Genomic DNA, 13,639 nt, shown 5'->3' on the forward strand with positions numbered 1-13,639 from the left:
AGCCAAAATCAGCCTTTGCCCCTGAATTTCAGCTAAAACAATAATGACTCTCCCTAATTTATCTTTAGTCTGTTTGGGACATTTGAATTGTAGATGTTTATTAATCAGTATAATGACTCCCTTGCTCTTACATGAGCCAGCACTAAAGAAAACATGTCCACCCCATATCTTCCCAAATTTTTCAGCTTCCTGCGGGGAGAGATGTGTTTCTTGAAGAAACACTATATCATATTTCATATGTTTAAGAAAAGTAATAACCTTCCTTCTTTTTATGGGGTGCCCCAACCCATTTACATTCCATGTGGAGAGAGATAGTACACTCATATTAACATTTGACATTTTGATATAGTAGAAAAATAAATTGTGTGTCAAAAAAAAATTATACAGACCACATTCCCCATTAGTGATCTGTTTCTTTTTGTATTGGTTCCACCTAGCGGCTGGTACAACTTAATCACCTAAAGTTGAGTAAACTCAAAAATGCTTTGCAGCTGGTTGCCTTACTTTTTTAAGTTTACTCAACTTCTTATTTTTTACAGTAAATAGAAACTTGACATCTGTTACTTTCTGCTTATAATGTTTATTTTATTTCATTTCATGTTTGTGCTTGTTTAATTTGGTAATTTAATGTTTATTTTAGACATGGAACTGAAAGAGGAAAGTAAAGAACTGAATGAAGTGGAGGAGAAATGTCAGGAACAGAAATCTTCAAACTTGGTACAAGAAGAAGAATCTTCTAGTTGCTCACAGACTGAGAAGAAATTCTCTCAAGAGTCAACTCAAAGAACAGAAGCCAAAAACTCTTTCACCTGCCTTCAGTGTGGAAAGTGTTTCACACTTAAAAAATATCTTAAGAAACATATGAGAATTCACACTGGAGAGAAACCGTTCACATGCCATCAGTGTGAAAAGAGTTTCAGAGCAAAAGAACAGCTGAACAGTCACATGAAAATTCACACTGGAGAAAAGCCTTACACATGTCCTCAGTGTGCAAAGAGTTTTACACGTAAAGGAACCCTTAATACTCACATGAGGTTTCACACTGGAGAGAAGACTTTTAAATGCACTCAATGTGGAACAAGTTTCAGACTAAAAGAACACCTCAAGTGTCACATGAGAATTCACACTGGAGAGAAGTCTTACACATGTCATCTGTGTGGAAAAAGTTTCACCCGTGCATACAGTCTCACAAGTCATCTCCGCAGTCACTCTGGTGAAAAGCCATTTAACTGTGATCACTGTGGTAAAACATTTATAACGCAGTCACAGCTAAAAGAACACCTTAAAGTTCATACAAATGAAAGGCCACACTTGTGTTCATTTTGTGGAAAGAGTTTTTTAAAGCTGAGCTATTGGAAAGATCATCAGAAAATACATACCGGTGAGAGAGATCATGTGTGCTTTGTGTGTGGAAAGGGCTTCATTGCTGCCAACCAATTGAAACCACACATGAGAATTCATACTGGAGAGAAACCTTACAAGTGTTCACATTGTGACCAGAGTTTTGCTTATTCAGTGCAACGGAAATCACATGAGAGAGTTCATACTGGAGAGAAACCGTTCACATGCTCTGAGTGTGGAAAGAGTTTTACACGTAAAGAATACTTTAATATTCACATAAGAATTCACACTGGTGAGAAGCCGTTCACCTGCCGTCAGTGTGGAACAAGTTTCAGGCTAAAAGAACACCTCAAGTGTCACATGAGAATTCACACTGGAGAGAAGTCTTACACATGTCATCTGTGTGGAAAAAGTTTCACACGTGCATACAATCTCACGAGTCATCTCCGCAGTCACTCTGGTGAAAAGCCATTTAACTGTGATCACTGTGGTAAAACATTTATAACGCAGTCACAGCTAAAAGAACACCTTAAAGTTCATACAAATGAAAGGCCACACTTGTGTTCATTTTGTGGAAAGAGTTTTTTAAAGCTGAGCTATTGGAAAGATCATCAGAAAATACATACCGGTGAGAGAGATCATGTGTGCTTTGTGTGTGGAAAGGGCTTCATTGCAGCCAACCAATTGAAACCACACATGAGAATTCATACTGGAGAGAAACCTTACAAGTGCTCACATTGTGACCAGAGTTTTGCCTATTCAGTGCAACGGAAATCACATGAGAGAGTTCATACTGGAGAAAAACTGTACAAGTGCTCACATTGCGACAAGAGATTCACTATGTCACGACACCTGAAATCACATGTGAAAGTGCATACAAGAGAGAAACCTTCCCATATGCCCTCCAAAGTTTCAACCGATTAAGGAGTCTGTAAATCTGTAAAAGTGAATTGGTTCTGTTCACTGATTCCTGATCGCAAGAACCAGTGAATTGACATTATCAACATAGCTGTCATTGGATTACTGTGCTGTTTATGGACTTTATTATTTTTTTTTTTTTACTTGACTTAAGAGTGAATAAGGATTGTTCATGGTTCAAAGTGATTGAATGTCCTCAGATGACTTGGTATATAATGCACAAGCTTCTCACAAAAGAAGATATCGTCTAAGAAGTTGCGTTAAGAGTTTTCACTGTTTGAGTTCAGAAAATTAATGTTGCTATTGACTTTTGTAGGATGTTTTACTTTTATTTTGGGTATTAGCAATGGCTTGCATATATTAATTTTCTATATCATTTGGAAAACATTAATCAGTCTATAATATCTCCATATGTATCTTTAACAACTTGATTTTATTAATTATAGCCATTAAAATGCATTGAGAAATTAAAAGGCTTGCTTGCAGTGAGACTACAAGGGTTTGGAAATGTACACTGGTGGCCAAATGTTTGGAATAATGTACAGATTTAGCTATTTCAGAAGGAAATTTGTACTTTAATTCACCAAAGTGGCATTCAACTGATTACAAAGTATAGTCAGGACATTACTGATGTAAAAAACAGCACCATCACTATTTGAATTTTTGATCAAATCTAGACAGGCCTCATTTCCAGCAGCCATCACTTCAATGCCTTATCCTTGAGTAATCATGCTAAATTGCTAATTTGGTCCTAGAAAATCACTTGCCATTATATCAAACACAGTTGAAAGCTATTTGGTTCATTAAATGAAACTTAACATTGTCTTTGTGTTTGTTTTTGAGTTGCCACATTATGCAATAGACTGGCATGTCTTAAGGTCAATATTACGTCTAAAATTTCAAAAAAGAAACAGCTTTCTCTAGAAACTCATCAATCAATCATTGTTTTGAGGAATGAAGGCTATACAATGCTTGAAATTGCCAAAAAAACTGAAGATTTCATACAAAGGTGTACACTACAGTCTTCAAAGACAAAGGACAACTGGCTCTAACAAGTACAGAAAGAGATGTGGAAGACCAGATGTACAACTAAACAAGAGGATAAGTACATCAGAGTCTCTAGTTTGAGAAATAGACGCCTCACATGTCCTCAGCTGACAGCTTCATTGAATTCTACCTGCTCAACACCAGTTTCATGTACAACAGTAAAGAGAAGACTCAGGGGTGCAGGCCTTATGGGAAGAATTGCAAAGAAAAAGCCACTTTTGAAACAGAAAAACACAGACATTGGACAACAGATAATTGGAAAAGAGTGTTATGGATCTTAACCCCATTGAGCTTTTGTGGGATCAGCTAGACTGTAAGGTGCGTGAGAAGTGCCCGACAAGACAGTCACATCTATGGCAAGCGCTACAGGAAGTGTGGGGTGAAATGTCACCTGAGTATCTGAACAAACTGACAGCTAGAATGCCAAGGATCTGCAAAGCTGTCATTGCTGCACATGGAGGATTTTTTTTGATGGGAACTCTTTGAAGTAGTTTAAGAAGTTCTGGAAAAAAAAAATCTAATTGTAATAGTAATTTTTTACATTATTAATGTCCTGACTATACATTGTGATCAGTCGAATGCCACTTTGGTGAATAAAAGTACCAATTTCTTTCCACAAGAGCAAAATCTGTACATTATTCCACACTTTTAGCTGCCAGTGGAGCAAGTCAACAACTCTTACCGTGTGCATGAAAATATATGTATTGAAAATGTTTTTGTCGCACCAGTATTCCTGCTGTGTAGTTACTTTGCATTAATCAGTCAAGCTGTGAGTTCTTGCTTGATACCATCATTCATTTATCTTAAAACCAAGGCCACAAATGCTGATTGTGCATGAAAATATCAGAAATAAATAAGAAAAAAAAAAAAAATCTTGTGTTGTGCAGATCTTTTTCAATGTATAATTAAATGGAATTTCTTAAACATTCTTAGAAAGCCTTGGGAATGGCAGATTCCCTGATCAGTGTACTAAACAACTGAACTAGAATATTTGATATTTTAATGAATATCACTGCATTAGGAATGTAACGATACAGAAATTTAGCCTCACGATATGATGCGATACCATTATAAATAAAACAGTGCCACATTTCACTTAAACTTATTCAAGGATTCGACACAAATGTGTTTTAAATCTGAAGTGACACAACAGCGTCTGACACTGGCCACTAAAAGCAGAGCTCAGTAATAAAGTAACTTAACTTACAATTTTTGTGTTTTTCTTGAGAAAAATGAGTTTGTCTACACTCAAATAATTTTTATTTATATAGCACTTTTCACAATGCACATCGTTTCAAAGCAGCTTTGTAGAATATCATGCCTTAATGTCTTAAAGCCTCCAGTGAGCAATCTAAATGTGACATTGGCAAGGGAAAAATCCATTAAATGTTAATGGAGAGAAAAAAAAAACATGAGTGGAACCTGACCTATGGCTAATACATAATCTAATATGAATGAACGTTACATTTATATAGTGCTTTTCTGACACTACACTCAAAGCGCTTTACATTGTGTACAGGGGACACTCCTCAACCACCACCAGTGTGCAGCATACACCTGGTTGATGCGACGGAAGCCATAGTGTGCCAGTACGCTCACCACACACCAGCTATTGGTGGAGATGAGAGAGAACAGTTATAAAGCCAGTTAATGGATGGGTATTATTAGGAGGCCATGATTGATAAGGGTCAATGTGGGGAATTTGGCCAGGACACCAGGGTTACACTCCTACTCTTTACAAGAAGTGCCCTGGGATTTTTAACAATCACAGAGAGTCAGGAGCTCGGTTTAATGTCTCATCTGAAAGACAGTGCCTTTTTACACTATTGTGTCCCCATCACTATACTGGAGCATTGGGACCCACAGAGACTGCAGGGTGAGCACCCCCTGCTGGCCTCCCTAATACCTCTTCCAGCAACAACCTGAGTTTTTCCCAGGTGGTCTCCCATCCAGGTACTGACCAGGCTCAACCCTGCTTAGCTTCAGTGGGTAACCAGGCAAGAGCTGCAGGGTGATATGGCTGCCCAATGTTATTTAGCGGTTTGAACAAAAACCATCTGCACACATACTTTTCCCCTGCTTCCATGTTGTTGAAAACACCTTTACTGGCATTCTTTACCAGCAGCTCTGTTCTGCAGTTGGATACTACTGGGGTGTGAGCGCTCAGCACTGCCTCTCCAGGGAGGAGACTGGATTTTGCTGCTTTCAATGTGGTCTTAATGTGGCTTGGTTTTAAAACACTTCTAAAGCAGTAGGCATATTAACACTACCAGTTATGTATTTATTTATGTATTGAACAATACATAAGCTATTGTATTGATAGCGTCGTATTGTACGATATGATACAATATTTTTTACATCCTGCACTGCATGTCTTTCAATACAAAGGCAGTGTATAATGCTGCAACTTAAAGCTTAAAGAAGGATCCAAAGTATTATAACAGTAGTATATGCGGCTCATGTGTGCGTTATATGAGAAGTATTTGTTAGGTTTTGGTGAGGTGCAATCCAAAATGTAATTCTGGATTCCTTTAAGAATTTATTCTGTACTCTTTTATTTAAAATCCTGCCACATATAGAGAGTAAGTCGCATTTCCCTTGTTGTATTATTGGTCTTAGAGAGAAATAATAATTACCTTCTTCATTTTTTAAATGGAGCGTAACCAGTTTGCTCTCTTTTTCTAACCGTAAACAATTATGTTCACTTAATTTACAGTGAATCATTTTAGAACTCTCCTGATTATCCTGAAATGTTTACTGCATTAATGTCAGAAACCTGACAGAAATGCTAGGGCCACCACTTTTAATGGAGCTGCTGAAAAGCTCATTTGTTTCACGTGAATAATTCCCAGTTTTCACCTAATTTATTATGGTGATTAAGATCTGTTAATTGCCACATTAAGCACATTTCGTTGGTATCATGAACAGTCTGAAGCAAACTGCTGCACTTTAGTTATCGCCAATTGAAATCCATTTTAAAATTACCAACTATTACCAACTCTGTATAACAAAAACAAGATAAAGTATTTAACTGCAAAGAATATTAATGTTTACACTTAAACAACACACCACTCAACTGATTAATATTACTTATTTAATATTAACATAATAAATAAAAATGCTATTAGTGCAATTTTAATTTGATCTTTGTCATCATATAGAGCCTGCAAGTCCTTTTATTTTGTAGAGGAATCTATGCACTGACATAAGTGTTTTAACAGCATTTATTTACATTATACCTGTCAAAAGTTTGGAATCGCCATGATATTTGAATATTATTTAAAGAAAATGGTAATTTTCTTCACCATGGGTGTTTTAATATGATCAAGAATTATAGTAAAGATATTTATAATGTTACAAATGTCTATTTCTATTTAATTAAATGCTGTATTCTCCACACATTCTGTTCATCCAAGAATACTCCACTTGCAGCAATAACACCTTTTTAGTTAGTCAGTTTATTAAAATATAGAGATGAAATTTCATCCCCTGTTTTCTGTAGCCCTTCTCAAAGATATGATTGGTTTGTAGGACACTTTTCATGGACCTTATGATCAGACTCTTCAAACAGCAGCTCAACACCTCAAATTTTAATTCATTCATTTATATTACATTTAAAGTTTTTTTTGCTCTGTTTACCATTTTGACAGTTTCTGATGTGGCTATTTCTTTGAAAGTCTGCCTAAAATGCCAACATCCCAGAGTCTTCTTTTCACTTGCATGTGCTGGTCAGTTTCTTAAACGAGACTGAAGGACTTGTCCTCTTGTTGTCAGACTTATGGGCCTTGGTTACTTGTTTCAAGACAGTAGTGCATGGATTAGCCTTCATCTCTTAAAAGAACAACATACTGATGAGTTTTTACTAGAGAATTTTGTTTCTTTTTGGATATTTTTCAAAACAAAATTTGACTTGGAAATGTAAAAAGACACTGTTTTGCAGTGATTTAAGTAGCACAACTGTTTTCAATTGCAAGAATTAGAATAAAAGTTTCTTGAGTATCAAATTAGCACATTAAAATAATTTAAGGATTATGTGACACATTATTTTATTAGTAGACTCCAGTAATGACAGCTGAAAAAAAGGGCCATTATGGGCAAAAATATAATTTGAAAATAAACAAAAATATAAAACATATAAAATGTTTCAAGCTGTAGTAATAATTTTCAAGACTACTTAATTTTTGGCATTATTTTTGATCAATTTTACATATCCTTGGTGAACAGAAGTGTTACCCGCTTCAGACCAGTCATGCCCGAGTGGGTAATTTAAATGTGGAATGTTTAACCTTGTGCGACCCCGCGTCCACATGTGTGGACATTGTATTTTGACTTCACTAAATACAAAGCATAACTTAAATGAATAAAAACTGACTGAATACTGTTCACAAGACTCTAGACTGTCATTTAAGGGTTAAACTTCTGGTGCACCGAGTCACGTGACACAACAGCATGCCGTCGATTTCCTTGAAGCGCTCCTACAGACGCAGCACCAACAAAAGTGCCTCTGGTAAGAAATACATTTACGTTGTTTCATTGAAACCTGTTTGGTTGTAAAGTATTGCATCTCTAGTTTCGTTTGATATGCCGCTTTAAAAAATCTGTTAATTTTTTCATGTCAGCATACTGATAAACATGATGTACACATATTGTATGTGGACACTGGCACTGCATTTCCACAAAAGTAGAACAAACATGTTCGTTATTTTGAATAACTTTCAACTCTAGCACATCTGTGGGTCATTTAGCTTCATTTTAATATACATTTTGTTATGTTTAATTTGGATATCTTTGTGCAATACGATTCTATTCATTAACATTAGTACGACCCCAATTCCAAAAAAGTTGGGACAGTATGAAAAATGCTAATAAAAACAAAAAGGAGTGATTTGTAAATTATATTCACCCTTTGCTATTTTGAAAGCACTACAACTACATATTATATGATGTTTTACCTAGTGAATTTCATTGTTTGTTTTTTTTTTAAATGTACAGTCATTTCAAATCAGATGATTGCAACTCGCTCCAAAAAAGTTGAGACAGGGGCAATTTAAGACTAATAACAATTTGATGTGTTGAAATAACAAGGCGATGTGAAACAGGAGATGTTAAACAGGTTAGTCAACATGTCATGGTATATAAGGAGCCTCCAAAAACAGCCTAGTCCTTCAAGAGCAAGGATCATTCGAGACTTGTCAATTTGCCAAAAGATGCTTCAGTAAATAATCCAGCACTTTGAGAACAATGTTCACAAAAGACAAATTGGAAGGATTTTGGGCATCTCTACAGTGCACAATATATTTAAAAGATTCAAGGAATCTGGTCAAATCTCGGTGCGTAAAGGGAAAGACAAAAACCACTTCTGAATGCGCATGATCTCTGATCCCTCAGACATCACTGTCTTAAAAAACGTCAATCATCTGTAATAGATATCATGAACATGGGTTTGGGATTACTTTGTTAGTCAACACCACTCGCTGCTGCATCCACAGATGCAAATTAAGACTTTACTATGCAAAGGAGAAGCCGTACATCAACACTGTCCAGAAGCGCTGCTGACTTCTCTGGGCTCGGTCTCATCTTAAATGGAAACTAGAACAGTGGAACTGTGTTTTTTGGTCCGATGAGTCCACATTTCAAATAGTTTTTGAAAAACACAACCATTGTGTTATACACGCCAAAGAGGAAAAGGATCACCCAAGCTGTTATCAGCATCAGATCCAAAAGCCAGTGTCTGTATGGGCGACATATACTCAGTGCCTAAATGCTTAGTAAGTGTTGTTAGAAGAAATGGGGATGTTTCACAGTGGTAAACACTCGACTGTCCCAAATTTTTTGGAGCGTGTTGCAATCATCTGATTTGAAATTACTGTATATTTTCACACACACACACACACACACACACACACACACACACACACACACACACACATAAATGAATAAATAAATACATTCACTGGGTAAAACATCATGTGTGGTTGTAGTGCTTTCAATATAGCAACGGGTGAATATAATTTACAAATCACTCATTTTTGTACGGTCCTACATTTTTCGGAATTGGTGTTGTAAATGCATTCCTGTTGTTGCGTTCCCCTCCAGTCTAGGGGTTGGATAGGGGTAACAAGATGTGGGAGTTCTCATTTCCTGTCCCAGAATTCAATAATCAGTCAAGTTTCACAGTCAACAAAAAAGTATTTATTTAATCAAAACATAAAATGGAAGTTTAAAAGGCTTCAGGAGGGAGCAAAGGCCAAAATAACAAACATAAACCCTCTGCCTAATGGGGAGTAGTTAAATAAAACTAAAACCCAGTGACGCAAACTAAAATTAGATGTTAACTTAAAATGGGAATTCATTCGAGCAGACAAATGGCTATTTGTTGGTTTTGGGGCAATACAATCTGCATTTATTCCTACATTCATGTCTGTATTTATTTAGTCTTACATTCTCTTTTAACAATATATATAATTCAACACATTTAAAATATATCCTTCAATACATATAAATTCAGTTACTTGTTTTTATTGTTGCAGATTGTTTGGGCCTCAATATCTCACAGCAATCACAATTCACACCTTCAGAGAAGCCACTCCCACAACAACTGGCCAATAAATACAGTGAATATTTCCATCATCCTACAAGAGAAGTGCTTCAGACCAGCAGGAAGAACTCCAGATGAAACAACTGATATCTGTGTGATGTTCTTGTGAAGAAGGAGAAAGAAGACATGAGTTATCCAGAGCCATACCAAATAAATATAGAGGATCATAAAGATACTGAGGAACAAATAGGTTGGTATCCATTTTTGGTTCTCCAGTATTCACTGCTGAGGAACATTAATGTAACTTCATAATGTTCTGCAGATTTGGAAGTTACAAAGTCATAAGAGCTTTGAAATAACATAGTTTAACAAAAAATAGGTTGAGAAAAGATATAGGACCTGATCATGTATCTAAATAAAAAAATAAAAAAAACACATTGTTAAGCAGTTGTGGAACAGATTTGATGATATAATTATGAGCATGTCAGAACTTTTACTGTATTAATTATTTACTTTAATTTTAGACCTGATGGAATTGAAAGAGAAAAGTCAAGAGGAGGGACATCAGTATCAGAAACCTAAGTTCATAACTGGAGAAGAATGTATCAGTCGTTCATGGACTAAAAATAATTTGTCACAAAACGGAACTCAAAGAACAAGAGTAAAAACTTCTGTCACCTGCCATGAGTGTGGAAAGTGAATTGCAGATAAATCAGACTTTAAAAGACACCTGGCAATTCATACTGGAGAGAAGCCGTTCACCTGCATTGAGTGTGGGAAGTGTTTCACCATTAAGAAAAGCCTTCAGCTTCACACAAGAGTTCACACTGGAGAAAGGCCTTACACATGCCATCAGTGTGGAAAGAGTTTCACATATAAATCACACCTTAACAGACACATGAGAATTCACACTGGAGCGAAGCCTTACACATGTCAAAAGTTTCATAAATAAAGAAATTCTCAATGATCATCTGCGCCGACACTCTGGTGAGAAGCCTTTTAACTGCGATCAGTGTGGTAAAAAGTTTACGACTGCATTATGTCTAAAAAATCACCTGAATGTTCATGCAAATGAGAAACCTCACTTGTGTTCTTTGTGTGGAAAGAGTTTTTCACAACCGTTCTATCTTAAAGACCACCAGAGCATTTGAAACAGCACCTGTTGATTCATACTGGAGAAAAACCTCACAAGTGCTCATATTGTGACAAAAGCTTTACTCTATCGGGACTATTTAAATCACATGTAAGAGTGCATACTGGAGAGAAACCGTACCACTGCCCCCCATGTGGGAAAAGTTTCAGCCAGCTGAGTTCCCTAAAGGTTCATATGAAAAAATACTGTCCAAAGATGTCTAAATAGGCAAAGTTTATCTTCAGATTCAATGCTTTCAAGTAAGATATCATCTGAGAATTTAATTAGCTAAATTTACCTCAAGTACTCGTGTGTGTGCTTTTCATCTAGGTGAGGTTCAGAAGAACAGTGTACTATTGTGACATACCAAACATTTTGTAGAGATGTTTTTGTTTTATGTTGGGGAGTAGTGGGATAGAAGTGATTACATTAAAGGTATAGTTCACTCAAAAATGAAAATTCTCCCATTATTTACTCACCCTCATGCCATCCCAGATGTATATGACTATCTTTCTTCTGCAGAACACAAACAAATGTGTTTGGAGTTTTACCTTTTCTTTAGATGTGAATTCTTTCTGCCTTCTGTTCTTCGAGGTTTCCTTTGGTACAACTTCTTCCACCAGGTCTAAAATTAACAGGTTAATCAAATATTATTTATTATACAAAGTTATATTTTTATTTATGTATGCATTTTAATTTATCGGTCTCAGATGATTCCATTATCATGTATTATTTTGTTCTATGACAGCACCTATGATTTTTTTAAACTACTGCCACCAAATCTGGTGAAAAGTTTTGTTACATTAATGTTAAACGAAAATGTTATAAATGTACAGTATATATAAATGAATGCTGTTGCAAGATTCATTTCAGAGTGTAGAATCCTCCACACTCTGTAGGAAAGGGAACTTAATATCTGACACCAATTGTGAAGCAATAATTCAACAAATCAACAAAACAACCAACTTATCGTTACGTGACCCAGGATTTAGCACTTACATTTTATTGTGGGTGTATATTTATCGTTTATCATTTCCCATCATCTAATTTAGGTATACACTGTAAAATTTATTTTGACATTTAGTTGTATCAATTAGCTTTTTTGAGTTGACAACTAAAATTTCATGCCAACTTGTAACGCTTTGATTCTATCAACTTGTACTTCAACTGGATTAACCATCTTATTTTGCATTTTAACTCACTTAACAAAGTTGACTGAAAAAGCAAAGATTTGCCAACTACATTGTGACAAGGCTTTCTGTATATCAGGAAACTTGACCGTGCATGAGAGTGTTCATACTGGAGAGAAACTGTACCCCTGCCCTCAGTGTGGGAAGAGTTTCAGACATTCCTCTGCTCTAAAGGTTCATATGAAAAATCATTGCCCAGTTTTCACAGTGATTATTGTCAGGTCCAAATTACACATTGCCTCCCTTTTGCCTTTTTTTTTTTTTTTTTTTTTGGATGGAAGCAACTGATGTTGCTGCATTTGAATAGTCCTATTTCCACCAAACAGAAGTTGATTTAGCTAAAATTACCTGAAAATATAGTGAGAATATGACTGAAAAAGTAATATAGTATATATGGGATCCCTCATCATGAACAATATATATATTTTTTGTCATTTCAGTATTTACACTGTATTTTGTTTGCAAAAATCAGTCAGAATGGAATGTTTTGTTTAATGCCATTTATTTTTCTTTTGTGTATAGTGTGCTAATTGTACTTTAATAAGACAATAAAAAAGTGCAAAATCAAATATCTTGAGTGACCTATTTATCAAGCTCAGCCTTGTAATTTCATTTCAATCAAATCAAACTGTTTGAACATTATATTAAATAATGTTTAAAACAGATCTTTTTTTATTATATTGGGTTGACAAAGCCTGCATACTGTTACTATATTAATAGTCAGATAAACCGTCAGACAGATAAATAGATAGAGAGAGAGAGAGAGAACTTAAAGCAGATCAAAGGCCTTTCGTGGGTTTGTTTACATTTGAACAATTGGAGTTTGAATGAACAAGAATTCCGTTTGCCCATTTGAACATTCCGTCAAAGTAAATCTATATCATTTTTCTGATTTTTGATCATCCGCTGTGTGAAGCCCATGATTCCGTTCAGTTAGAAAAGATAAAGCACACTATTCCAGAACAGTCTGAAGGTCTGTGCTGAGTTTAGTTTATATAGCTTGAAAGCTCTAGGATAATTTTGGCCTTGTTTCAGGGATTTTGGAAAAACTCTAAACAAAGTTTATGTGACAGTCTGTCTGAATATCAGTCCAGCTAGCGGGCTGTTTGTCTTAAAGGAATAGTTCACCCAAAAATGAAAATTCTCTCATTATTCACTTACCCTGATGCCATCCCAGATGTGTATGACTGTCTTTCTTCAGCAGAACACAAATCAAGATTTTTAGAAGACAGAGCTCTGTCGGGTCCTTATAATTGAAGTACACAGGTGCTTCATCCACACAACTCCAGTCGATCAGTGAATGTCTTCTGAAGCAAATCGATAAATTTATATAAGAAACAAGTCGATGATTAAAACGTTTTTAACTTTAAATCGGTGCTTCCATCCAAAGCTCTGATGCTGTTTGAAATGGCCGAACACTCGCATGACGTTTGTTCTTCTATTGTAAATAAACGCAGCTTCCGAATCTTGCGT

At 35.8% G+C, this 13,639-nt stretch overlaps 1 protein-coding gene and 1 long non-coding RNA gene across 2 annotated transcripts in view; both read left to right on the forward strand.

Moving 5' to 3' along the window:
• LOC127422596 (gastrula zinc finger protein XlCGF57.1-like) overlaps positions 1-3,239 on the forward strand; it is a 50,184-nt gene extending 46,945 nt beyond the window's left edge. Inside the window, exon 3 of the mRNA XM_051666256.1 lies at positions 641-3,239. Coding sequence (XP_051522216.1) covers positions 641-2,265 — 1,625 coding nt within the window. The 3' untranslated portion in view covers positions 2,266-3,239. The remainder of the gene's footprint in view (positions 1-640) is intronic.
• Positions 3,240-7,757: 4,518 nt separating this feature from the next.
• On the forward strand, positions 7,758-12,591 carry LOC127422636 (uncharacterized). The gene is made up of 3 exons (XR_007894206.1): positions 7,758-7,813; positions 9,837-10,094; positions 10,369-12,591. It is a non-coding gene; the product is annotated as an uncharacterized LOC127422636 (long non-coding RNA).
• The last annotated feature ends 1,048 nt before the right edge of the window (positions 12,592-13,639 follow it).

This window comes from Myxocyprinus asiaticus, chromosome 31 (genome assembly GCF_019703515.2).
Source record: "Myxocyprinus asiaticus isolate MX2 ecotype Aquarium Trade chromosome 31, UBuf_Myxa_2, whole genome shotgun sequence".
NCBI lineage: Eukaryota > Metazoa > Chordata > Actinopteri > Cypriniformes > Catostomidae > Myxocyprinus > Myxocyprinus asiaticus.